The 27562-nt window shown below is 49.1% G+C and overlaps 1 protein-coding gene across 1 annotated transcript in view; it reads right to left on the reverse strand.

Annotated features, from left to right (window-relative positions):
- Window positions 1-7047: 7047 nt before the first annotated feature.
- Window positions 7048-27562, reverse strand: part of LOC8035895 (paired box protein Pax-6) — a 73979-nt gene continuing 53464 nt past the window's right edge. Inside the window, exons 6-9 of the mRNA XM_042286358.1 lie at window positions 15960-16082; window positions 13892-13974; window positions 10305-10680; window positions 7048-8678 (exon numbers count right to left, since the gene is read on the reverse strand). Coding sequence (XP_042142292.1) covers window positions 8518-8678; window positions 10305-10680; window positions 13892-13974; window positions 15960-16082 — 743 coding nt within the window. The 3' untranslated portion in view covers window positions 7048-8517. The remainder of the gene's footprint in view (window positions 8679-10304; window positions 10681-13891; window positions 13975-15959; window positions 16083-27562) is intronic.

Consider the following 27562-nt stretch of genomic DNA (forward strand, 5'->3'; position numbering starts at 1 on the left):
GTAAAAAAAAAAAAAGAGGTTTAACTCTTATGGAAATGCAGCGAAGCCACCGGTCTTCAAACAATAGGGCTCCTATTGTTTGAAGACCGGTGGCTTCGCTGCATTTCCATAGGAGTTAAGCCTTTTTTCTTTTTTTACTTTTTCCTCAGGTAAGTTTGCTTTTTGGAAATTTTACAAACAATATGCACCACCTGTGGGCAACGCTGCACAAAATCGTAGTGCGATAGGTTAAGTAACCGAATTTTGAGGCCGATTTAAAGAGCCTGGCCGCTATTTGGGACACCCGGTAGCTTCCTTCGGTTTACTTGCACCTCCTGCACCGGTGCAGAAAAGTGCGGGCGGTGTATTTCCGGTAGTATCTGAATACACATGCCGGAAGTACACGGCCCTACACTTTTCTGCACCGATGCAGAAGAGCAGGTAAATCGAACGAACTTAATGTTTCATACTTAGTGTAGGACGCCGTCCAAGCCCGCTGCCGCGAGCATGGGGTTTGATCTCGCAGAAAATTCGCACGCTCCCTCACGCAAACGAAACCATAGATAAAGCCATGGATCCCGCGTTCGCGCCAGTATAGCTTTGACAGCGTCGTATACTAAGTATATAAAACGGAGAATAGACTCTTTACACACGCGTAAGATAACAGCCGCCGTTGCCGACCTTATCTTGACTTATCGAGATACCGAGCCACTGAAACAGGCGTTGACCAGCCTCCACAAAGTTTAATGCTGGGGAGAAGGACACAGTAGAAACAAGAAGGGCAAGAACCTGGCCTGCTATGCATGTAATGATGACGTGAAGTAAACGGAATAAAAGGAAACAGAAACTGAAGGTCGGTTATGGTGGCGCCCCTGCAGAGCTGCTGCAAAGCGTCTATAGAGTAGCCAGACAGTGCTACAGAAGACGAGCAGAGTGGGGGCCATGGAGAATAGAAGGGTAGGAGAGGGCATGACGTCGGCCGCGTAGCCTCCGCAAGCCATGCTCCCTTGACGCCTCACCTCTTTCTCATTTTCCTCCTTACTCTCCTCACTTACCTTGCCAACGTGACCACATCACGTGACCGTAGCTCGCCTTCGTCTTGCTATGGGGTACTAGAATACACCAGTCTAGACTTCGATCTGATAAAACCTACCAGACGGAGCGCGCGCAAGCCTGAGAGGAGTCCTTCTACAATCAACCATCCATCTCACACGTGACATGTCACGCGCACCAATCGCCAGAGAGATCTGCGGTCACGCTGGGCACAGAATCGTTTAAACTTTTTATGACTAGGCTTCACCAATATTGCAACGTGCCCCCTCCTAGTACTTTTAACCTCCTTGGTGGGGGCTCACGCCGGTGACGAGAGCATTGCTGCCCATGGCTCGCTGGTGGAGCTCGCGGCGCTTCTTGCATCGCGCATGCGCGGTGCTGCTACGGGCGCGCCGGTTTGTTTCTAAACACAAGTCAACAGGTCGTTGTAAGTGATCCAAAAGTACATAGCTCCGAAATCGCGTCAGATAAACCTTTCAAAATTCTGACCGTTGAGCGCGTCACTGTCTGGTGACGAAATAACAGGTTTGTGCACAACCGTTCAAGCTTGCCCGATCGCCAATTATTCTCTACGTCGAAGATTATTCGATGCTTATTCAGATTCAAACCAAAGAAAAAATTGTACACAAGAAAATTATAGTAGAATGATGAAAATAATCCCTGGAGAAGGGGAACAAGGGGTACAGAGGACAAACACAAATCTCCAAACACAGCTAGGTGACTGGTGCGCGACCCAAAAAATCCGCCTGGTCCGGGTATCGAACCCGGGACCTCTCTATTACAGGTGGAGCGCTCTATCGTTCCCCTTCTCCAGGGATTATTTTCATCATGCTTGTCCAGCTCGCTGGCACCTTTGCAATTAATTGCATTCTAATTACAGTAGAATTTGCGTTTATTAATAATATAAAAACGCCTAGTTCGATCGGCGGCACCTCATCGTTGCCACCTTGCCTGGTCGGCGGCAGCCGCCAATGCTCGATCAGCGAGGCAGGTCTCTGAAAGCACATTAAAGTTCCGGTCGCAATGGCATCGTACAAAATACCTTCCGCAGACACTGTCTGAGCCCTCCTGTCATTTTGGTCATACACTCTTCATACCTATCTGCAGCGAATGTGTATCTTTTGTATGGCGTTTGAGCAGTGCGACTACGGCTCAAAGGTTCGTCGCTTTTGAGATTACAAGAATATTCCAATCTACTCTAAATACACTCGGAGTATCTTTTCTTAGGATATTATTTGTCGCTTTAGAAAGGTCTCAACATAACACGCCTGGAAGCCGCGAAACGGGCCAACAGCGCGGTTCAAGGGCCATCCCTTATTACACTCGCCTGGAGGGAAGGAGCGGGGCCCTCGGCTGGGCGCGACCGGCGAGTCCCAGTGCCGGACACTTAGGCGTTAAATGGCCGGGCGTTCAGAGCGGGCCATCGGGACCGGGCCGGTCGTTAGCGTTTCGCGGAGAGGGGCCGCTTATTGGCCGCCCGTCCCCCGGGTTTTGCGACGCGGTCCCCGAAGGAGGGTCCGGCGGGCACCAGATGCTCGAGGGGATCGTCGAAGATCCGACTCGGTTCGCCGCTCGCTATACAGCCGAGGGTTGCCGAGGCGGCGAGGAGCGGCTGCCTCGGAGCTGGCGCCGGAGATCCGAGAAGCCCTCTTTTAAAGAAGTCGAGGATAACTTTCTTTTTTTTTTTTTTGCGCTCCATTTTTATGTGTGACTGCGAAGAACGTACGAAAGTTGTCAAACACAAAGATGTTGCTTGTCAACTTCTTGAACATCCGCGACTATGAACAAAAAGCGAATAACATGCAAGCATTGTGGTTGGCTGTCCAAGTTTTTAAAGCGTTAGCATTAGAAAGCTCGTTTTGACGAAACACTGGCGGTGCCTTTTCTTTGTCAGCGGCGTGGAGAAAGGGAGAAAGAGGGGGGAGAGATTGACGCGCGCCACGCTTCCATTGGTCCGAAGCGCTGACGTCAGCACGCGTCAACCTCTCCCTCTCTTCCCGGCGCTGACGAACTGACAGACACCGCCGGGTTTTTGTCAAAACGAGCTCTTACGGTTTCGTCAAACTCACGCGCACAGCTGGCTCGGAGCCAGAGTGTTTGAGTGATGTAAATAACGCTATCACATGCATATAAACAGGCAGAAGATGAAATGAAGGCGGACAGATTGTTATCATAACTAAGGAAAAGTAATGGACCTAAACCTGAACCCTGTCGAACACCGGAGTTATCGGGCGTTAATGAGGAAGTAGATTCATTGACAGTTACGAATTGTGAGCGATGAAGCACGACACATTCAATCCTGTTCTGTAAATTTGGGTCAATATTAAGCTTAATTAGTTTGAACGGCAATAACTGATGACTGACTTTATCAAGTGCTTTAAAAAAAATTGAGGAATAAACAGTCCGCCTGCGACCCACGGTCCAGAATGACATGTAGATTCTGAGTGAAAGACTAGAGTTGTGTTTCGCAGAAAAATGATTTATGAAAGCCATGTTGACATTGATTAAAAAAGGCGTTTGATTTGAGTAAGTTGGCAAGATGAGCGTGAACAACTTGTTCTAAAAAAATGCATGGTATACGCTTGTTAGGGAAATTGAACGGATGTTATTAGCTGAATGCTTAATTCCTCCCTTGTGCAGAGGAGCCACCTTCCCCAGTTTCCAGTCATCAGGAACTCATGATACACCAAAAGTTTGCGGAAATAGCTTAACCAAGATTATATTTTAGTACGTTTTAGGGCTTTTCATGAATTTAGAATTAATTTCGTTAATATCGGCGGACGAGGAAAGTTTAACTAAATCAATTAGTTTGGTTATGCAAACAGTATCAATTAGTATTGGAAACACTGAAAGGAAGTATTGTCTCTGGAAGTATGGAATTGGAGTGTTTCTAACCGGCCTAAAGAGAATTTGAAAATGTATTGCCTAACATGCTCGCGCAAACATCTCTAGGAACCACTTCGCCGTCCTCGTCCGTTATTCACACAGCATTACTCTCTTTCCTTGTTTCCGAAACCGCTTGGGGTTTTCCAACAGTACTAACGGTGATGTTTATGTGAAAGAAAAAAAGATAAGTTTAGCCTCACTAACAGCATTGTTGTAGCATTTGGCGGGAAGTTTGTAAACATCCCACCGACATCTGCATCACGATCCTTTAGCCGCATGAAACAAACGTTTACTTTTATTTGCTAGTATTTTTAGTGTTACGTTATACCAGGGTGACTGAAAATCAGATTTAATGACGCGGCAAGGAGTGTAGGTATATTGACAAGCCTAGTAGTGGTATTTTTAATCAAATACTTATTAGATTGCTCAGTGCGCTTATCAAAAGTTTGAAAAAAAAAATGGATTAATGAAACTGCAAACTTATTTATTAATAGCTGAAAAATCGCCATTACCCTAATTTGTAATAACCTTTGAATGTATTTATGGGCATGGGTGTTTTAATAGTGAAACATAAATGCAAAACTGGAATTTCGCCCGGTCGCTGAGAACGGGCAAATTTGATTGGCGCGTTTTAACGCGAATTTGATTTCCGCGTCTTAAAAGGAGACTTATTCGGTTCTGTATTTGAAAAAAAAAAAAAAAAAACTTCATTCGTCTTTATTTGGTGGCCTCCAGGATCACGAATATTAAGATATTACTATTATTTGTTTCTTTTTTATAATTTACCCGCAAACCAGTCGGCTCCAAATATTTCTCCGCGCGCAATTCACAGTCAACCCCAAACTGGCGCCGAAGCAGACGACCAAGCGTTCACCGAGATCATCGTTCGCGCTGCACAAGCACCACCTGGCCGTTAGGGTGCCTTCATGTGCGCTCTGCTTAGGGTGGAGACATCTCGCCATTTTGTCCCACACGTTTATTTTTCTTTTTTGTCCAGAAGCGCGTGAAAGAGCGTGTCCCTGCACGCGTTTGTGGCGCTGACTGTGCTATGGCGACATTTTGTCTTCGTCAATTTCTTTGTATTTTCCCCGTGAGCGCGTGCTGTCGGCATCGGGTACCACAAAGGGTGGCATCACCCTAAACAGAAGGACATTGAGGCACCCTACTGGCCGTGCTTGTTTTGCTTTTGCAAAGCAAGCTGATTTCATCGCTCGGGACACTCGTCCCGAGCGCTGGAATGTCCGCTCGTGCTTCTCGCGTTCCCCGGTCTACCGTTTCTTTTCTCGTCGGGTTTGAAAATCATGTTTCAGGTTTTCGACGCTGCAAAAGCAGTGCGCTGAATACCAGACTCCCTGAGAAATGCTCTGTACTACCAGATCCTCGCTCTCCAAATCTGCGACCGGGCACTTTATGGCTCCGCGTCATCGAACTGCCAGGCTTTGGAAGTAAATAGGAGGCTGTGTGACTGGGAGAGTTTGGCCTTTTTAAGGAGATTTTTACAGCCTGGCAACCACAGCCGCGTAGTCTGACAACCGGGGGATGGCTACTTCCGTCCGCCATTGTGTGGCTCTGACTCATAGGAACTCTATGCGACTTGTCAGGAAGAAAGAGGCGAAAGAAGTAACGCCATGTTGTATTATTCCGAAATCCGATGAGTCTAGCGGGCAGCAAGCTCCGCCCATTGTCGAAACTCTCTCGGTATAACAGGCTGTGACCAGAGGCTGCGACTGAGCCCCCTGGCGCCGGGAACGCTCTTTTGCCGCCCCCAGAAGGACGGGGCACCGCGAGCTTGCTGTTGCGCAGCTTTGCATCGGTCTCTCAAGACCGTCAAGACGGCAGGTTGGCTGCTTCCAGAACTCGCTCGTGGCGTGCGTCTCGAGAGTTTTCCTCAACAAAGATCTAGATTCCCGTAGCAATGTTACTTGACCGGTCTTCCTAAAACTCCTGGCGTCTCTGTGTGGCGGGTCCTCTCGCTGGTGCTCTATGCGCTATCAGCCCGCCGTGTGGACAGAAGTGGCGGAACCGGTGGAGCAATAGATGCACATGGCCTGCGGTGGAAAGTGTTTTTTTTTTTTTATGGTGAACAATGTGTTTACCATAAAAAAAAACAGGGAATCACTTTCCACCTCAAGCAATACGTATCCAAAGTTCCGCCTGTTTTTTCGCTTTCCCCGACTGACAGGGCTGACAGCGATCGCGAGTGTCACCATGCGAAAAGGCTGGGAATAGGCGCCAGGAGTTCCAAGAAGCTTCTCAACTGACTTTGATCCAGTAACGTTGGTTGACGTTAGATCAGCTGCCGTTGTGGTGGTCCTGCTGCTGAGCGCCTACCTTCTGCATGCATTCGTCCCGTCATTCTCATCAAGAACAAAGGACAGCCGGCATGGTCAGATGACCTCACGTGTGAGCCTTGTATCTACAAAACGCATCTGCTTAGCGCACGAATTTACGCCTCAGCGTTTCTTTTTATTCAGTGGCCTCAAAAGGACTTGCTCGCGAACAAGCGGCCGTGCGGTACCGGGTGCCCAGGTCGCCGACAGATTCCAGTGCGCTTTGCCGGCGTACAAAAGTCGGTGTGTGTGGCGCTAGTGAGAACATGGCGTAAGAGAGGTGAAGCGTGAATTACGCTTGTAGGACGCAGAGTATCCAATCAAAATGGGACCACAAATCAAAAATAAAAGGCCTTTCTCTTTTTTTTTTTTTTTTTGCGAGCCGCGGAATTGTGATTTAAAACTTTCACTTCATTTTATTTTGTTTTGGAGTGAAACGCAGTAATAGTCTTCGCGGAGAGAATAAAATCAGGCTTGTGGAACGTGCGTTGCAAAAAGCATTGTAAAGTCTATGCATATGTTTAGCACACTGGGACAGCTGACTTTAGTCAAATACCCCAGTGTGATTACTACGTCCTGATGTGCGTAACCCGGCCGCATACCCAAAACAGGCTCCGAGTTTTTTTTGTTCCACGCAATTTATAAACACTCTTGAGCTTCACTCTTCTAATATTTCTTAACGTGCGTATATTGTCCAATTCAAACTGCTATGAACCGCCATTTGTTTTCCCCCAAACCAAGACCGGAAGGAGAAACATTGGGGTTCGATCCACCCGGAAGGAACGAGCAGAGAGCGGCGTTCAGAGTCTTGACGATGGAATGGATTTATTAAACCGCGAGGCACTGTTGCGTAGGCGGTGATACAGTGTCTGTTCACAGGGGAATGTCTTTCGGCACTCTTGTCGCACTCGCGAACCATCACAGCACAGGGAAGGCGGACGTCCTTCGCGCTCTCTGCTCCAAGGGACGCCGTCCAGCGACACAAACCGACCAGGGCAATGGGAAGGCCAGAGGAAACGCTGCTCGCTGGCTCCTCAGTCGCAGAAGAAGAAATGTAATGTGCGGCTGATCATTTTTTTGTACACTCTCCCAAGTTCGAGTCTCTACCTCCCTCACTCTTTGTTAAAAGAAATATAAATTCGACAAAAATAATAATAAAAAAATAAGTTTACTTTTGGTGAATTGCATGCTTTATATCTTCCTACCATCATTAAAAATGAAAATGGAAAAAAAAAATATTTCACAATGCAAAGCAGATTGTGAATGGAGAGCACATTTTCGCTAGTCTTCTGCCAATAATCCAAGTATCCCGCTTAACAGGGCCAGAGTGTGGACACTTCCGAAGTATTTAATACTAGCGAAACGCACTATTTCACCTAGATTCCACTTTCCGGTTCCTTTTTCGTCTATTTATTATACCGTGTCTTAAGTAGACATGTGACTACAAAGACGTGGAGGCAATCTTCGAGACGATCCGACGACTAATCCAGTCGGCATTTTTTGGTATTAATTATTTTGACGAAGAACTTTATGAGTGAGCGGCAGCTATTCCTCTCAAGACCCCGTTCAGAACGCGGAAGGTTGGAACGGTCCAGCAAACAAATGGTCCAACCCAAAAGCACGTCCTTTAAAACAGGACGTTGACAACGTTACAAATAAGATGCCTTTCATTAAATAAATTGAGCTTCGTATGTCTTCTGGATATCGCAAAGTACGTTCTTCAGCCTATCTAAGCACTGCGCAAGAAGTTTGACGTGTCTAGAATGGCACTCCAATTACACCTGGCGGTTTTGCCACTGGACGAGCCACGAGCATCACGAACACCCCTTGACTTCTCGGAGGATGCGTGTATTGACTTGACCACGGACTCTCTCGCTGGCTTGCCAAATGACTTGTACGTTGAGTCATCTGTTGACTCGTCACTTAACTTGTCCATCGACTTGTTCATTCTGGTTTGGATGTTGGCTCGTCCGTTGGCTTGTTCGTTGACTTGTCGATTGACTTGTCCATGGGTACGTCCGTTGACTTGTCCGTTCAGTTGTCCATTGGCACATCCATTGACTGGTTCGTTGACTTGTCCGTTGACTTGTCCGTTGGTACGTCCGTTGAATTGTTCGTTGACTCGACCGTGGGCTTGTTCGCTGACTCGTCTCCTGCTTACGGCCTGCCGGGAAGTCCGTTCGCGCCACGGATGTCCGTGGACGCCGCCGCACGACTCGCCGCTCCTCCTCGACGACTTGGCTCGCGATGCGCACACACTGTCTGAGCATCAAAAGTAGCCGAGGCGTTGTGGCACCGATGCTCGGCCGTTGGTGTGGTCGGAGGAGTCCGGCGGCGCCCACTGAATCCGAGGCCAATAGCTGGACGCCAGGTCGCCGCTGCCGTGGCCGGGCACTTGGACGGGCACCGAGACGCCCGGGGAGATGAGGCCTGGAAGCGGAGGACGCCACACCACGCATTGAGGGACGCTCTCGACCGACCAGGAGCGGGAAACCAGAACGCTGTCTATATGTCAGGTTAAGAGACAGACATGGCGAGGAGAGTACGAGGTGGCCATGAAATTGACAACGAGGCAAAGAAGGGCGGTGATCGTGCTTCGAATCGACACGATGATTTGAATGAATCGTGGCTTAAGTGCAGGTTGGTGCTTGCACTCTGGGGATAAGACAATATTCTGGTGTATATCAATCGCCTCTAAAGAGACGCGTTTGTGTTTTGAGAAACCAGCTTTGGGACTCGGGTGAGGTAATGATCCCTTGGTAAGATGTAAGTTTATCGATAGCTCCAATGAGACATTGGCGGCGGGCTATGACTCGTCTGCGAAGAGAGTTCACGGACTGCTCACCCAGAGGGATTGAGCCCTTGGTCGGATATGTCCCCAGATGCTTGCACCAGTAGTAGTAGTAGTAGTATGCGTTTTGGGGAGGGGGGTTGGGAAGCCGACTGTTGTTGGGGCGTACTTAGACGCCCATGTCACAGTCGGAGGGGAAGGGTTCTTGGGAAATAAAGAGGGGAAAAGGGGGAGTAGAAAGGGGGAGATTGGGATTTTTCTAGTCTTTCTCTAACCGTCGAAGTCTAATTTGAAGGCGGTACCGCTTGTTTGTTTATTGAATTAACGTTAAACCTTTTGCCGAACGAAGAGCTCGGGACAAAGGACTTTCGGGTGCTACACAGCGCTAAGAAAATAAATGAAGACTCGTTGCACCAGCCAGCTCTCACGTCATCAGCCTCAGGTAGACGCGTATCCACGGAGGCAAACTGTTGTATGTTGCAACGAAGGAACTGCGGAAGAAGGTCGACCCCCAATTTCCGGAAAGAAATGGCGCGCGAACACGTCATTTTTCTCTCTCAGGTTTACCCAAATGTTCAATATTACCCAGCAAGCCTGCACCCTCACCAAGGCTACAATATCCGCAGTGTCGTTTATTCCAAACTAGCGGTAATAAAACCAAAGCTCTACCTCATGCCCAACGCGGCTTGGCGTATTAAACATAAAAATGCTATATTTTTTTTTTATTGTTGTTTTTTTGCAAGTGAGGTTGGAGTTTTTTCTGGCGTCCCTCAGGTTGCGGAAAACTACGAGCACGGTGCCTCGAACGCGTCTCCGACTGGTGTGTTTAGCGCCCTATTCCGCCCATATACAGAGGGTAGTCTCCACGTGTCAACAAATAACGTCGACAAAGCCGGAGTGTCACGCTGTCGGATGTTGCGATCCTGGCGGTTGGGCGTAGAAGTTTTGGGGGGAAAAAAGCACGGGGGAACGCGAGTGTCGCTGCCATCGCGGCGTCCCAACTCCGACTGCCGAAGCTTCCGTGAACTGCCAAGCTGAAGAGCGACCCGCAGCTGAACAGGCGTCTGCCGCATTCACCACCGCTGCTGTGACGCCGCCAGGATCGCGGCCGGCGACAACATGATACTTCTCTGACGTCATCGGGCGTGAATTGAGGGACCAGTTTTTTGGACGCGGGAAACACACCAGTCGGAGAGGCATAGCAGGCAGCATAGTGTGCCCTCGCCTCTTCACTATACGCGTAGCAGTGGCGAGGAGAGGCTCACCCGTGGAACCGGCGCCCGCGGCCAGTTGCGCGTTGAGGTGGGGCGGCCTCGCGGGGTAGCCGCTGAGTCCCTCGTACGGAGACCTGGTGGCGGGCCCCGAAGCCGCCAGCACGCAGGGCGCGTACGGCGAAGACGCCCCGTGCTGCTGCTGCTGCTGCTGCTGCTGCAGGCAGGAGGCCGCCGCGGCGGCCGCGTAGCCCGCGGGCGAGCCGTACGGGTCCGGGCCTCCGCAGGACGGCGGCCCGTGCAGGGACGGGTACAGGGGACTCGCGTAGCCCGGGCTCGGCCGCGGCGGACTGTTGGCCCCGCTGTCGCGCCGCTGACTGCGCAGCTTCTCCTCGCGCCGCCACTTGGCGCGCCGGTTCGAAAACCACACCTGCGGGGCCAGAGGCTGCGCATCAGGGCACGCGACTTGGGCTCACGTCCTCTTAATACGTTCATATACAGGCAATTGCAAGTATGGCACCCCGACTGGTGCCCCATAAGTGCAAGCACGTGTAGCTCGCGCGTGAACATAGCTCTAGCAAGCTTGAAATTGCGCGGGCTTGTACGCACGAGCGGTGGCCGGTGGCCTTGCTTTGCAATCGTCTATACGACGGCGACTATACGGCGAGCAAGTTTGTCTGCTCTTTACGCACCACGTGCGGTTGTTTTCCCGCCAATTGCGTCCACGTGCTTTTGACTTCCCCCTACTCGACCCAGTAATGGCGTGGGCATGGCGGCATCACTGGCAACAAGCACAACGTTGGCAGGTGGCGTGTGACGTCAAGTGTGACGAGCAGCGACGTCACAGAAAAGCAGGAGGCGAGGAGGAAAGCCGTGATGCTTGCAAGGTTGTGTCCAAACACAGAACGGACTGCCGGACTTCAATTTTCGCTTTACATGGCGAAGAAGTGTCGCCTCACTCGTTCTAAAGCATATCTGTTTGGAGTCTGGACACCGCTTAAAAGCCTGTCCAAACAGGACACTTAAGAACTCGTGAAGCGACACGACTCCGGCAAAAATCGTGGAAGTTGAAGCTTCCGGCCCAGTCCGATGTCTGCTTGAACTCCACGAAGCCAACATCACGATTTTCCTCCTCGCTTTCTCTGCTTTTCGGTAACCTCGGTGCCCGTCAGGCTTGACGTCATATGCCACCTGTCAATGCTGTGTACCTGTTCTGCGGGCCCTCGTAACCTTGGTGTCGTGCTCCAAACATTTACTCCATCTTTCTCCAGGGTAAGGGTTTTGTACCTTTGCGTTCGAAAACCTACCCGCGTCCAGCGTCGCTCTGTTTCATCACGTGACACGACCCAGCGGAGAAGCTCGGATCTATTTGTGTAACATTTCGAACACAGCCCTTCTCTTTGCCGTTTTCGGTACCTGAAGAGTAGCGGAGGCCTTGAGCGATTGACACGACAGTCGACAGAGCTGGTGAGTGGCTGTCCGAACCCACGTAATGAGTATGAAGGACACGGGCGAAATTTCACAAAAAAAAAAAAACTTTCTCCCCCGGGAAAAAAAAAAAAAAATGGACGGAAGCGGATTGCTGTTTGAATTATGTCAGAGTCGTGTCGACTCACAATTTTTGAAGTGTCCTGTTTGGACGGGCCTTTAGCCGACAGGGTCTCCGCCGTCCAGACATTGCAAATATATATATATATATATAAAAAAAAACACAAAGAAAAAGTATTGTTTCTATGGCACCCTGTTGCGCTCTTTCCGCTTGGAGCGCCTCTCTGACCTTGATGGACGCCAGCTTGAAAACAACGTCAGGGATCTCTCCGCTTCAGCGCATTCACAAAACTGTTATTGCCGCCGTTCAGGCACGAAATTGGGGTCAATGACGAAGCTGTGTCTAAGAGACATACGTGGCGCAAGAGCCAAGTTCTACGTTACATGGCGCAAGAGCCAAGTTCTACGTTACATGGCGCAAGAGCCAAGTTCTACGTTACATGGCGCAAGAGCTCTACGTTACATGGCGCAAGTGCCAAGTTCTACGTTACATAGCGCACCCAGAAAACGACCTTAAAGGGGCCATGCAACAATATTCGCTTTGAATTATTTTTCACTGTAAACGAGTTTACTGACACTAGTGGGACCCAAGTATACTCATATGGAACGCCACTGACCAAGAAACTTGTCATGGTATAATTTGAAGGACAAAAACGAGCGTTTTCGTTCAATCTCTCCTTCGTAAAACTTGATGACGTGGTTGGGCGGTCGCAGTACCACCCAGTGACGAGATTTAAATGCGGCTCATAGATTGGACCCGAGCATTGCGTGGGCACTTGGTTCGGGTACGTGATGATCAATAGCTGGACAAGCATTCGGGTAGTGGCCCGTGTCCAATCGTTGCAATGACGACAATAGCCAAACCCTAAAAATGTCTGGAACTCAGCTCGCGTCCTCTGCCTTGCCAACCCCAGCGCGCAGGTATGATCAACATCGGTGACATATAATCGGCTCCAGATCATGTGGCTGCTTGTTCTGGCTGCGGGTTGAGAGGGTGAACGCCGCTCACTTTTTTACATTTTTTTCTCTTGACTTTCATTGCGTGTAATGAAAAACGAGCGCGTTTTTTATAGGTCATTGATGTCAGGGATTCGTCCACAGCGGTATTTGCGCCAAGTACAAATTGTTGCATCGCCTCTTTAAAAACAAGCATGTCTCCTATAGAGAAGCAGGGAAACCGGGCCGGCGACAGGCTGCCATTAGCAGCGTATCAAAGAGCCATCTGGTGGCGCCGCGCTTGCAACCAAGGCAAGGAGAGGACTTTATCTGGCAGCTGCGACGAGCAAGATGTCCACATATATATATTACACAATGGCACAAATACTGAGAGACTGATTTAGTACTTGGAATCTTGAAGGAAATTAGTGCAGAAGACAGAAAACTTTGAGTACGGCACGCAAAGTGCAAACATGCTCAAATCAGTTCGAAACCGCGCCGCTCATTTCATTCTTTCACATTAGTATTATTGTACTAAAGGCGTTTCATCTATGAAATTAAGCGTGAACTTACCTTGTACCTAGCCTTACGTCGCAAATATGTTTTGTCTCTGTCTCTTTTATAAAATTTATTATTCTAAACCGATTCGAAAACATCATCTATTTTTATTTAGACAAGATACTCAAAGAAATGTACAGTTGTCTGGGAGCCATCGCAAAAGGCAATGAATAAATGTTTTCTTCGCGCACCATATGTGTGATCTCGCACCAATGATCAGTTTATAAGATTGGAACGCCAGCATGTCGCACAGACATTTCTTTTGACTCCTTTATCCCGAAACCAACAAACGACTAGAACGTGCACCTCCCTGCTCCATCGCACTCATCTCTAAAGCAACCTATTTAAAAACAACACGCCAAGGATTTTATATGTTAACCCCATTCCTCTCTGTAATATCTCCGGGCCTCGAGGGTATCAAAATAAAAAAATCATTAAATAAATAGAGGCTGCGAGGAACACTGCCACTTTGGTTCGGTCTTTGCGATGTCTCGGCTCTGCCTACGGGCTTACCTCACATCTACTCTTGTCCCCCAAACACTTACTAACAAAAATATAAAGAAATGGTGTGTGTGTTTAGAGTAAAGGGGAGTGCTCACCTGAATCCGGGCCTCGGGCAGGTCGATTTTGGCGGCCAGCCTCTCCCTGGCGAACACGTCCGGGTAGTGGGTACGCTCGAACTCTGCACAGGGGTGGCACAGGCAGGCGTTCGTCATTCGGGCCACCGGGCGGTTGAATGGATGGATAATAACGGCTATGCCGTCTGTAATGGGCGGCAGCTTGCGCCATCTAGCCTACCACGCGTCACTCGCGTGCAATGTTGTACACATTCCTCCAAAACAGGAACAAAAGCTCGTTTTTCCTTCCTTCTCAATCCCGGAACAAGTTCCCGTTACAAGTTCCGTAAGTTCGAAAGGAACCCGTTCTCGTTACGTTTCTAAGTTTGGAAGAGGTCGTTACCATAACTTTGCGTTTACGTAGATTAAAAAAAAAATATTTTGCCGAAGAACTTGTAAATAAAATAAAGCGAGCAGGTGAAACCGTCCACATCGAGCTACGTGTCAAATCGCCACAATCATTCTTGTCTCAAGTTCTTTGTTTTCGACCATCACTCGGATACTTCAACACCCCCTGAAATCAGAGGTTGAAACAGCCGTTAAGAAGAATGCCAATATGACTAGTACTAAATTCGAATAAACTTGCGAAAAAAAAAAAACAAAAAAAAAAAACACCTTTCCTCCTGCGCTCAAAAAACGTTCCGAGTTCCCCTTCCAGTTCCGCCTCTACGAGATAAAAAGTTTCTTCGTTCCTCCTGCAAGTAACGCGTTGCAGGAACGTCGTTCCTAGGAACGACGTTGCGTACAACACTGTTCGCGTGTGCTGTGACAAGTCGGCAGGGACACATGTTACAATCACGAAAAATGCTTTGCTCCGACAAAGTGAGGGAGAAGAGGAAGCGAGAGCGAGCGCTGATGTCAGAAGGCCGAGCTCTGATTGGAAGGATTAGTGGGTAGACCTAGAGCCATAGCTATCTTTGTCTCCACTGCACTCGTGGAACGCGTCAAAAGTGAAAACCGAACGTGCCGTTACTTATATTACGTATTAATTGGGACCAGTGCTGATTGTTGGGCAAGTTGGTATGGTACGTTAGAAAACATGGTTGCGCTTTGAAGACAGGGACATAGAAAGAACAGACGCTACAGAGCGCTAGCGCTCTGTGGTGTCTTTTCTTCCTATGTCCCTGTCTTCAAAGCGCAATCATGTTTTCTAATTAGAACCGTCTCATGACACCATTGCGACGTAGACAAGATACAGTTGTCTGGGGGCCATTGCACAAGGCAATGGATACACAATTACTCCGACCATTAAAGGGACCATGAAATGTATTTTTGGCTGGAATAGATGATTTTAGATTGGGATTTTAGGTTCGTGGACCGAAAGAAAGAGGCTAAAAAGTCGAAAGCCTGCTTTTCGGTACGAAATATTGAAAAATATAGCGGACTATTTCGTGTGCCTCCTTTCCTTCGAAAGCTCTCCGTCTTTTCACTGTGATGCATCCGCGTGGCTCAAACATGTCTGCCGAACCCTGCTTACACATTGGACACGATCACTGCGTCACTCGGACGTATGAGCTTGTCAACGATCCATCCGAAGACGAATATCTGGATTCGCGTTTTTTGGCCAACGAGTGCTGTGAAAGCACTAGTCACTCACGAATTGAACATTATGTGGTATGCTTACAAAGCACGGTCGAAGCTTGAAGTCGTCGCATTCGGTGCCCAAGCACGGAACGACCGCGTGATTTCTTATTTCGCTTTTGAAGTAAGGATGAAAGCTTAAGGTGGAAGATGTAGTAAAATAATTTCATGGTTCCTTTAATGTTAGCGCGTTACTCGACGGTTGCGAAAAAAAAAAAAAAACACCCGCAGCGATTTCCAAGTAAATTGTTCCATTGGCTTTCATTACTAAAAAAACAAGGTGCAATATTTATAAATGGATATACATCCGGGGTTGGGGGCGTACGAAACGTGCAGCGTAACGCCGCAGATCGCATTTCGGGGTCAGGGCCTCGCGTTAAGTGTAGTCATTCGCTTCCGACTGGATTGCAACGGTCGGTGCCCAGTCACTACAAGTCCGCACCGGTTTCGGAGAGCGCGCACCGCCCACCTTTTTCGAGCGCCTCGATCTGCTCCATGCTGAAGGAAGTCCGGTTCCGCTGTAGTTTCCGTTTCAACCTCAACCTTGCAGCCGCTTCGTCGTCACCACTCTCCTGGGATTCCGGGTCCAACTCTGAACATGCAAATTGAAGAAGAAGAAATATGTTGTGCAATTATTATAGATTCTGCAGGTCACTCTCCAGATGCCCACGCTCCCTTATGCTTCATTCGCCCTTGATTCAACGCGTATTCAAAGGCTAAAAGCGTTAGGTCACGCTGCATTCTGGTGCTCGATTGTATAGCGACGATATACGCATGCAGGGTAAAGCGACGAAGTTCGAAAAAAGGCGCTTTTGGTGCGGATTTGTGGGTGACCTATTGGCGCGACCGTGGGCAGTGGGCTCTGACCCACGGTGGCACGGAGGATAGGATTTCCTCAAAACGACTCATCGGATGCCCAGCGATCGTCGGGTTATTGCTGCGCGCCTGGTGAGGTCACGGTGTCTTCCGATACAGGTTTCGTCGAGGAGGAATATCCGCTTGAGAAGAAACGAAACGCAATAAAAATGGCGAGGGCGGCACCTGCAGGTCCTGTCCTTCTTGCTGCTTTTCGTTTGTTCTTTCGAGTCCCGCTGGAGCGACAAACAGAAGCAACCGACACCTATGAGCCTCATACACGTGCAGCACGCGCTGAAAAGTGCTTGCAGGCTTGCAGTGTCCACATGCTCGTGGAATAAGCGCGAGTGATTGCAAGCCTGCCAAACGCACTTCCGGGCGCACCTTGAACTTCGAAGCTTGTCGGTGTCGGGTGCTTCTGTTTGTCACCTTAGTAAGGCTCGCACCTTAAAACCAGGGTAAAAAATACTCATTATATTTTTTTTTTTAGAAAAATCAAATAAACCAGGTTTATTTGATTTAAATCATACTGTGATTTCTATAACTGTATTTATTAAGGTGGCTTTGTTTTTGTTTTTGCTAGAAGTTTTTTGGAATTGTCAGATAGATTCTTCAATCTGCTCGATCGCTGAAAACAATAAAAAAAGTATTCTCTGCAAATCTAATTATAATGTTAAATCCACTAACGTATATGCCCTTTACAATACAATAATTGACGAACAAGTGGAGGGCAAAAAGAAGATGCACTGGGTCCGATTTGCCCGGGAGAGCACCGCCTTTTGCTCGCGTTCAGCATAATACCTTTCTTATTCGATGATTATTAATGCGACAGCATTCTTGAGCTAGTTCACTCGGTTTTCGCGATACGGAATCTGACCTCGAATGCGTCGTGCATAGATGCGCGGCACGCGTATGCGGAGGAGCCGCGCGGCGGCGCGGCATGCGCAGTACTGTTGTAAGTTGGGCGTGCTGGTATGATGTTCATCATACCAACTCGTTCATCATGCGCAGTACATCCGCATACGAACGACGTCGTACACATACACGGGCGCCGTGCCTATGCGGACGTCGTCCTTGAGGTCATCCTTGTGATCGCCCTAGATGACTTTTTGGAGGTCGATGCAGGCGTCGTCTTCGACGTCATCCTCTAGGACGTCGTCCTCGACGTGGTTCTTAAGGTCGTCCTAGAGGGTGTCCTAAAGGTACGTCCTAGAGGTCGTCCTTGAGGTCATCCCATGTGATCGCCCTAGATGACTTTTTGGAGGTCGATGCAGGCGTCGTCTTCGACGTCATCCTCTAGGACGTCGTCCTCGACGTGGTTCTTAAGGTCGTCCTAGAGGGTGTCCTAAAGGTACGTCCTAGAGGTCGTCCTTGAGGTCATCCCATGTGATCGCCCTAGATGACTTTTTGGAGGTCGATGCAGGCGTCGTCTTCGACGTCATCCTCTAGGACGTCGTCCTCGACGTGGTTCTTAAGGTCGTCCTAGAGGGTGTCCTAAAGGTACGTCCTAGAGGTCGTCCTTGAGGTCATCCCATGTGATCGCCCTAGATGACTTTTTGGAGGTCGATGCAGGCGTCGTCTTCGACGTCAATTTCTAGGACGTCGTCCTCGACGTGGTTCTTAAGGTCGTCCTAGAGGGTGTCCTAAAGGTACGTCCTAGAGGTCGTCCTTGAGGTCATCCCATGAGATCGCCCTAGATGACTTTTTGGAGGTCGATGCAGGCGTCGTCTTCGACGTCATCCTCTAGGACGTCGTCCTCGACGTGGTTCTTAAGGTCGTCCTAGAGGGTGTCCTAAAGGTACGTCCTAGAGGTCGTCCTTGAGGTCATCCCATGTGATCGCCCTAGATGACTTTTTGGAGGTCGATGCAGGCGTCGTCTTCGACGTCATTCTCTAGGACGTCGTCCTCGACGTGGTTCTTAAGGTCGTCCTAGAGGGTGTCCTAAAGGTACGTCCTAGAGGTCGTCCTTGAGGTCATCCCATGTGATCGACCTAGATGACTTTTTGGAGGTCGATGCAGGCGTCGTCTTCGACGTCATCCTCTAGGATGTCGTCCTCGACGTGGTTCTTAAGGTCGTCCTAGAGGGTGTCCTAAAGGTACGTCCTAGAGGTCGTCCTTGAGGTCATCCTTGTGATCGCCCTAGATGACTTTTTGGAGGTCGTTGCAGGCGTCGTCTTCGACGTCATCCTCTAGGACGTCGTCCTCGACGTGGTTCTTAAGGTCGTCCTAGAGGGCGTCCTAAAGGTACGTCCTAGAGGTCGTCCTTGAGGTCATCCTTGTGATCGCAATAGATGACTTTTTGGAGGTCGTTGCAGGCGTCGTCTTCGACGTCATCCTCTAGGACGTCGTCCTCGACGTGGTTCTTAAGGTCGTCCTAGAAGGCGTCCTAAAGGTACGTCCTAGAGGTCGCTCTCGAGATCGCCTAGAGGTCGTTCTAGATGTCGTCTTTGACGTCTTCCTTAGGACGTCTACTTGAAGTCGTCTTAGAGGTCGTCCTTAAGATTGCCCTTCACGTCGTCCTTTAGGGCGTTCTCCTCGACGTTGTCTTAACAAGGAGATAAAGTCGCGCCGCACGTACACGGAGCGGCAGTACACACACATTCACATCTGCGCCCAAGCTACGAAACAATTGTCGCTTTGAGTTGAGCTAGTTGATACATGGTCAATGATGGCGGTGAAACACCTTGAACATTAATTGATTACACGGGGACATGACAAGACACACACACGAGGTTGCACTGATGGTGGGGGAAACAGTTTCAACATTAAACGATTACACGGAGATGAAAGATTAAGCGACTAGGAGGCAGAGACAAAACAATCACTCGATTTCAAAGTGGCGCGCTACAATCACGCTGAAGTAAATGATGGCGTCGTAAACCACTATTCAAATTACGTGTTTACTCAAACTTTGCGTCGCCGTATTCACAGTGAGCTGCGTCGTGAACCTCATGGCGAATGCTATCGTAATTCATAGACAACCAACAATAACGGTTTCTGCAGTCAATATTTTGATTTAGATACAAAACAAAGTTATGTATATGGAAGGCAACAGATAATAAACAAACATTACGTGAAAAAATGGGGATTCTTTTTGCGGGAAAGGTTTGATCTAACTCGTTATAGTAAAACCAATGTGATTTAAATCTTTATTTTTTTAACGACATAAATCATCTTGATTTTTATTCTCCATCCTGCTAAGAGCAGTTGGCTCTAATTGGTCGAGAAAATCTACCCATAGTCCTCCTCTTCCAAACCGCGGAGGCATAGTGAAGGAGGTTAAGAGACTAACAGCAGGGCAACCGGGAAGGGCATTAGGCTTTCGGGGTAGGAAGAAATGGGACAGGAGAAAACAGGCAGAAGCGGAAGGCTCGAAATCTGCAAGTGCGACGGTTAGCACGGGTGGAAGTGTCCCAAACCAGCTCACTGTCATGAACGCAAGATGGACCTTGTTTACAGTGGAGCTGTTAAGGGCTAGTTTCCCTATACTTTGTCTCATCCTACGATGGACTAAAGGTCAAAGCCACGGGTCGCCAGGTCCAATCACGTTCCACGCTATACTATGACACGCTTAATATTGATTAGGGGTGGACGAATAATGCTCGAATTCAAAAGCGCCACATCATTGCTATACCTTCGACGCTCCAAAGAGCCTATATGTCGTGGCTTTCTTTGCGATGTGAAATTGTTGAGTCACTCAGTGCTCTTCGATTCGAACCACTGTCCACCCGTCTTCTCATCAGTGATCCGAGACGTGGGCACCGATTCGTGCATCGAAGCGAAATACAGCACAACTTCTATGTGGCCCGTGATTGGATCTGGCGGTCCGTAGCTTTTGCCTTTAGCCCATCGTAGGGCGAGACGAAGTATAGTATCGCGTCCGTGAGCAAAGAAATCTCGACACAAAACTCTGGACAGCTACCGCCATCTATTAACGACGGCGGCAACCAGACAATGGGCTTGCCGGTTGTCTGGTTGCCGCCGTCGCTCATAGATTGCGGAAATTTTTCCAGCCTTCCCACTCTGCCTTGCCGACTTGCGGCCGGTCATTACTTGATTCCCACCATAGTACAGCTTCGCTGGTCTTCCACCTTCACCAAAGTAAAAAAACTAAGAGTTTTTTTAATTATTATTGTGTTAACTGATATCCTTATCGTCTATTGAAACAAGGTATGTACACGTTAGTGGAAAGAAACACACACAAAACTTTACTTTTTCCTTGCTCAAAAAAACTGGTTAGTGAGATTAAAAAGAACGCGTTAAGTCAGGTAAAAATTTGCTTTTTACTTTCTCGTTACACTGATTTTATTTTTGTCTAAAGCAGTAATTGTATTCTAATATGTTGTGTCGTTAATAGTCTGGTGCGAATATTCTAAACTTCTAATAATAGTTTCGAATAATACACTATCCGATATAAGCTTCCAGATGAACTGCGATGTTCGTATTGTGCGAAGTGTTAACCGGTGCGGGTTAGCGCCGTTGAGCACGCTTCTTACTGAGCGAGGATGTACTGCGGAGAAGCAACACCCACGGAAGCGAGCTCTGCGGGCTTTGCTTCTCCGCGGTGCACCGGTGCTCGGGAAGAAGCGCACTTAACGGAATAACCCACCGCCGTCAGCACTTGGGGTAAAGTAGGAATGTCGCAGTTGCGTGCTCGAGAGAACAGCACACCTTCAAAGCGGGATGGTGCACCCCCCCCCCCCCCCCCCCCCCCCTGGTGTATTTACAACGAAACGGAAACTTTGTGATTGTTGATATGTACATTGTAGTAAAAAATATTCAAGATTGAACGGTGGCTGTTATGCAAGACTATATGTTAGGCATAGATGCCCTGATAACATGCCTTCATTATTCGTCATATTTTTTTTTTTTCAAATTCGAGATTAAAGAAATAACATTTGCATATAGCAGGATGCTCAATTAGAATAAATATGTCCTTTACTTGCCATCCCAAGGCATGGGAATTTCTGAGGTCACTGTTCATAAATATAGCAAGATTAAAATTAGCCTAAAAATGGACGAGGCGAAGCTTGGGAACAACCTTCACGAGTTTATCTTGTGTTGTATACTAAAGTAACTCGTTTACTGTTTACTCCTTCAAAAACTAACCGAAATAGATTCCTTATCAGAATCGTTACTTGGTTACCGAGAAAAATTTACCGAAGTACCCGTAACGAGTTACGTTCAAGTCTGACTGAAACGTATACTGATACGGGGCGACGTCCCAACTTCTCGCTGTTGCTCCACCTCTCCAAACCCTCGCTCGGGAAAGGCAGCCCTGCCGGTAGAGTAGCCAGTAATTCCTCCATTATTTCAAACATGTCGTCGTTACAGTTCTTTTATTTATTTATTTTCTGAAGCGGCGGCGTCACTGCACGCCCACTACATCTGACCTCCCAAGAAAGGCGGACTCGGCGTTCGCACGAACCCGTAGTCGGAACCAAGGTGGAAACTCGCTCACGCACATTGGCGACAAGGTTCAATTGTCGGGGTGCAGGAAGGCTCCCCGCCCAATTTGCGAGCGAGGTTCTATCTCGAACGTCATCGGTTCACAGATCGACTGTCACCTAACAGCCTCGGCGTCCCTTTCGGCGGTATAGCGGTCGCAGCCAGCGGGGCCGAGGGGGCGACGCGGTCCCCGCGTCTCTTCCTTTGGTCGGCGCGCCCTTATCGCCGCGTTCCGGTCGAGTGCCCCGGAGAAAGCGCGGCGCCCTTATCGACAGAGGCCCGCCGACCCGAGCCCGTGTCAGCCGCCCGTCCGTCCGTCCCCTCGCCGCCCGTCGATAAGGCCTACTACGCGCCTCCGGGACTTCGGGGGCCGATACGGCGTCGCCGCGGTCTTCAGACGAGATGACGTGCCGCCAAGGGGAAGACGGTCCGCCGCGGAGAATGACGAGGGCCCGACGTCTTGACGAGCGGCCCACCCGGGCTGTGGGGACGCGCTTTTGTCGCCGCTCGTCCTCGTCTTCGCGGCCTCCTCCCGTTCCGCGGGGTAAGCGCGCGGGAGCGCACAAAGACGGACCTCCCGCGGCGGTTGTCGACCCATTGTTGTGTGCGCGGGGATTCGCTCCCGGCTGCGAGTTGCGGCTCGCGCGCGCCGTTCGTTCGTTTGCGGCCGGCATGCACGTGCGATGCGACTCGCCGTGTCGTCGGGATTCATACGCGAGTTGCGACGATTGTGGAGCCTTGCGGATGGCGGTGCCGGGGCACCGCGGGCGTTCCGTCCCGGCTGTGCGAGCGCCGCGATTGTCCGGGCTCGTCCCGTTCGTTTTGGTTCCAAGCGCATGCTGCGCCCTGCGCCTTCTCGTGCGAATTCTGCCTGAATCCGGGATTTCGGGGTGGAATGGCGCCGCGTGGTGAACGGAAGTATGTGTCAAGATGGCAGCGGAATCGGTCTGTCTGTCTTCAGAAGTTCGAGCGAGCGCGCGCTGGGACCCGCGTATATTTGTATACACTGTTTGCGGGAATTCGATAAGGTAGGTTTCTGGCCCTCCAGAAGGGTCCCGGCGCGAGCGACGAGAACGCCTGGTGCGGAATCGCGGCACGGGTCGAGATACGTGTCGGCTGTTCTCAGTCGACAGGCGCACGATTCTATACCAGTGCCCGTCCCCATGAGCTGGACCGCAGTTTAAACGGTTGCGAAAGAAAGAGAGGGAACGTCGTATTAATTCCTGCCGTTTTTGGACGTTTTACGAGCACAGCTTTAGTCGTTCTCTGTGTCGCGATCTTGGGCGAAACCTCTCAGTAGCGAAAGAAAAGTTAACACAATCTGTTCCATTTTTTTTTTCCCCTTTGCGTAGTTGATACCGTGTTTTCTCGAGGTAGTGCGTTCAAGCGATGGGCACCTACCGACGAGACGACTCGAGAATCGGCGTCGTGCAAATTACGCAATCCATCGAATCGAAGGAAGTTCTATGTCGACGAATAGGCAGGCTCTCGACGAATTAGCTCGATACTTTCCTATACACGCATTCGCGAACTCAGCAGTGTCGTCGACTTTTTAATGAATAAATATTAATTTAAAGACAACACACGGTGTTAGTTGAAGTGAGGTGATAGGCTCAAAGCTTAGCGTTGAAATAGAAGATTTCGGCGGAAAGCAATATACATATTTTTTTTTTCTAGTTGGTTTTACGTATTTGTTCTAAAAAAATCAGTGAAAGCTGCACTAAAGTCGTCTCTGCAGATGAGTTGTACCGCAAGAGGGACATAACGTGTGTGTGTATGTGTGTCTGTGAGAGAGAGAGGGAGGAGGTAATCGGTATGATTAGTCGGTTTATTAACTACAAATTGCTACATAATTGTAATTAAATATAAAGATGTGGTTCAAATCTAAAACTTACCGAGCATCATAGAAAATCACTAAATAAGTAAGTTCCCGAAAGATACGGGGCACGGGGGAAGAGTGGTGTTGCGCTAAAATCACTCCTCATGCAGCAGGCGCAAGACTAGTGGTGCGAAAATCTGCCCGTGCGGTTTCTTGCATGTCTTATATCATCCGGCGCATTTTTTGCACCGCCACCATTGCGTCCGTCGCTCGAGAGGTAACTAACTTTGGCGCTCCACCGCCTTTCCCACGCGGCCCAATTTCTAAAAAAAAAAAAAAAAAAATTATAGTTAGTAATTTTGATGACACATCCGCAAGCTTCTAATTGAAACCATATTTATTTTCACAAATTAATAAAGTTAATCGACCCATTTTAGGTAATTATTTGACTTATCGCGACAATTAGCCCCCTATATCTATATTATGTCCTCCTAGCCGTAAATATCTGCACAAACTATAGCTTTAAGGGATCTTTTGAAAACAAACCTGTAAAGCAAAAAAAAAACAAAAAAACTTGTATAATTATGCGACGCTTTAAACCAATACCTTCTTGAAAACAAGGCGTCCTCCTCTTTCCCTGTGACGTCACCAATCGTGGATCCACGCTGCGCCACCTAGTTTGCGTCGGCATCTCCGCCAGCGCGTCTTGCGGCGTCTCGCAACAACTAACGATGACGTCATGGTCAGGCCTTGTCTTCTGGGTGGCATTGGCCCGTCGCGACCTTTGGGGGCCCAGTTTGGGGATGCTCTCTAAGTATGGTTCATGGGCCCACCCGCTTGACACAGTATGCAAATCCTTCCTCGTGGCGGCGTTCCAAAGCGCTTTTCGCGTATCAGTGTCTGCCCTTTATAGACGGCTCGAAAGCGGAAAACCCTGAAACGACGGAGGATTAGCGACCTCCACGAGTTTTGATCTCCTAACACTCGTTGCGGTCATAATTGTGGGGCCGATGTGCCGATGAGCCTACAGAGAAGGATCGACAAATCTAATTTTGGTAGTTTTACTCCGCTAATCTCGAGGACAACTTTCTGTGACAATGCAGTCAAAGCTAGAGAGCCGAATCACGCCGTTTTACTGCGCAGCTGAATATAGTTCTACCAAAATAATTTCCTTGGTGTATAACCTATAACCAAGTAAAAATTATAAAATTGTTCTTTTTAGTTTTGAGTTCACAATGTTACTATAATATTAGCCAGGATGTCTCAAACGTGTAGCATTTCTTTTGAGCTCTTTCGGGCTTTCTTGGTTGAAGTTCGCCGCGGGATTTCTAGTTTCCTGCATCACGAAGGTGGCGTCTGAATCGGGTGCGTCACTGATCTCTACGACAATTGCTGAATCGCGCTTCCCCGCTCAGCGAGTGCGGCCACCGGACGGCCATCTTGCATGTACTAAAATCGAATTTTTGGAGCTTTGCAGAGGCTGGGCGGCAGTGTGCCGAAGACACGTTTTCTACTCGTTCGTCGTCGACGTCATTCGTTGAACCACTTTTTTTTTTTTTAACTTCGTGTAAACGGTAATAATTGCCTTTGAGAACACGTGGAAATGTTTACGAAAGCGCAGCACCGCAGGAAAAAAAGTACAACTCGTCGAACGAAACCACGGAACGAAAACAAGTCTCGTCGGTTTCGCGGCAGGATCCAATTGCTTCCTTGGCACGCCGAAGTGCTGCGTCTCTGTGCCTTCGCACGCTTGGATACCGATTAAGGATCGACGCCACGACAAAGTTTTGAAGGTGTGTCGCGCGTAGATGTCTTTGCATCATATATCGGCCGCGGAGTTCTGGATCGACCAGCTGTTCCGGCGACTTGCTATCAATAAAACACCCCGTGGAACCAAGATCGCGAGGGCAACTTTAAGGCTTCAAATCACAGCATCACCACTTATTTGAACAATTGAACCGGGGGGGGGGTGGGGGGGGTGGGGGGGTGGAGGTGTTTTGCAATTGAAGGAAAGGAGAAGAGGGGAGGGGGAGGAGTGCACATAAATAAAAAAACAAATTTGTTCTACTAAATTGATTGCCATAAGCGTATAGTAAACAAAATACGCGCCGCCGTGCCGCCGTGCCGCCATGCCACCGCCCCCCCCCCCCCCCCCCCCTTACTAGGTTTAGCGGCAACTGAACGTATTTCAAATGGAATTTGACCTCACGGCGTGGCGTGTGTGTGTAGTTCTATCACTGCATAAAGCGTAAGAGCTACGATTTTTCAGCATCAGAAGAATTTACGTGTGAATGACCTCAAAACGCCTAGCGCGGATGAGATTCACGGCATTTGTTAGATTGATGCTGCACATCTGTGTCGGTCGCAAGACAAATAAAAAAATTGAAATATGGTGCTTATGCATACCTGAGGCATCGAGATGACGTTTTAATTTATGAATAAAAAACGACGCAAAACCACGGCGCGTTACCTTATACGCGTAACGGTAACGCGTTTCTTTTATTTCATAGTAGGTCAATAACGCGTTCCATTTACTTGAAAATAACGAGTAACTTATATCGTTATTTTTTCAGTAACGCCTATCAAACTCCTTTTCGCCAACTCCTTTTTGGCGAAGGGGGGTTATATGCGTCGAAAAAGTCCAAAGCGCTTGCAGGCAAGCGGCTTTGCGCAACGCCTTGGTTTTCGGCGGGACATACTTTTCGCTCTGTGATCGAGAAATTAAGTAGATCATACGCTGAAGTATGACAAGCAGGAGGCATCTTGAACCTTCACACGCTGTGTGCATGTGCAACTTAGAAATGCGCAATTTTAATTTTTTGGTAACATGAGCGCAGCTTTAAGGCGGCCATGAGCTAGCAGACGACAACTACAAGACAACGACACAGTGCGCGTGCGCGCTTACGTTGGTGAAGGTTACGGACGGCGCACCACAGAACGAAAGCTGACTTAGGGCAGGACGTGTATTCGGAAAAGTTTCTGAAGTACGTCAATAAGTCACTTTCCGCACTCTTCGCGTTTTCATGGACGTCACATCGTCTGATTTACGGGAGGGGGGGAGGGGGCGGGTAAACACACCTCTGTGATTCACGCGCTAGCCTCTAGCTGGCTCCTAGATTTGCTTGCATGCAGGATAGGCGCAAGCAAATCTGGGAGCCGGCTAAGGGCTTCTGCGTGAACCCCTGAATTGTATTTACCTCTAAGCCTCGCCTCCCTCACCTCTCCCCCCCCCCCCCCCCCCTTAACCCCCTAAACCAGGCAATGCGAGGTCCATAAAAACGCTCCAGAGTTCCAAGATCGGTTTGTTGACTTACTTCACAAGCTTTTCCGAATACGCGGACGGCACATGTTTCTCGCTTCGTGTTTGCGAAATGTGGATCTTACAGTAAACTCGGACGAGCTGGATGCCTCTTCAACCTTTGAATATTCTACGTCTCGATAGAATAATGTCTCCTTCCGCGATTTATCGCGCCAGCGATGATTTAGAAGGCCGACGCAGCAGACGACGCGAAGCAGACGAAGACTTCCGAACTATACCGAAGCAGCACCGAGGGAACAGCGGGACTTACAACTGCGCAGCCATGGGCGGATTTAGAAGGCGGGGGGGGGGGGGGGGGGGGGGGGGAGGGGGGGAGGGGGGGGAGGGGGAAGGGGGGGGCGACCGCCCTTCGCTAAGGACTTCAAGATCAACTTTTCCTTAAGGAAAAATTCACATACTTTTAGGTAAACAAAACAGATCAGGGGCTCTAAACTCGTCAAACAGAAAGTTGGAGCCAAAGTTAACGGAGCGCACCGATTGGAGAATCGCGACGATGACTTGGCGCTTTTTCCGCCGGCGTAAAATCGGCGCGCTTCGCGAACTTTCGGCTCCAAATTTGTGTTTGACGAGTTTAGGGCCCCTGGACAATGTTTCGCCCGTACTGTCCCCTCCTTGCAGAACACCCCGCCAG

The sequence above is a fragment of the Ixodes scapularis genome, unplaced genomic scaffold (assembly GCF_016920785.2).
Source record: "Ixodes scapularis isolate PalLabHiFi unplaced genomic scaffold, ASM1692078v2 PGA_scaffold7__128_contigs__length_106722199, whole genome shotgun sequence".
Classification (NCBI taxonomy): Eukaryota; Metazoa; Arthropoda; class Arachnida; order Ixodida; family Ixodidae; genus Ixodes; species Ixodes scapularis.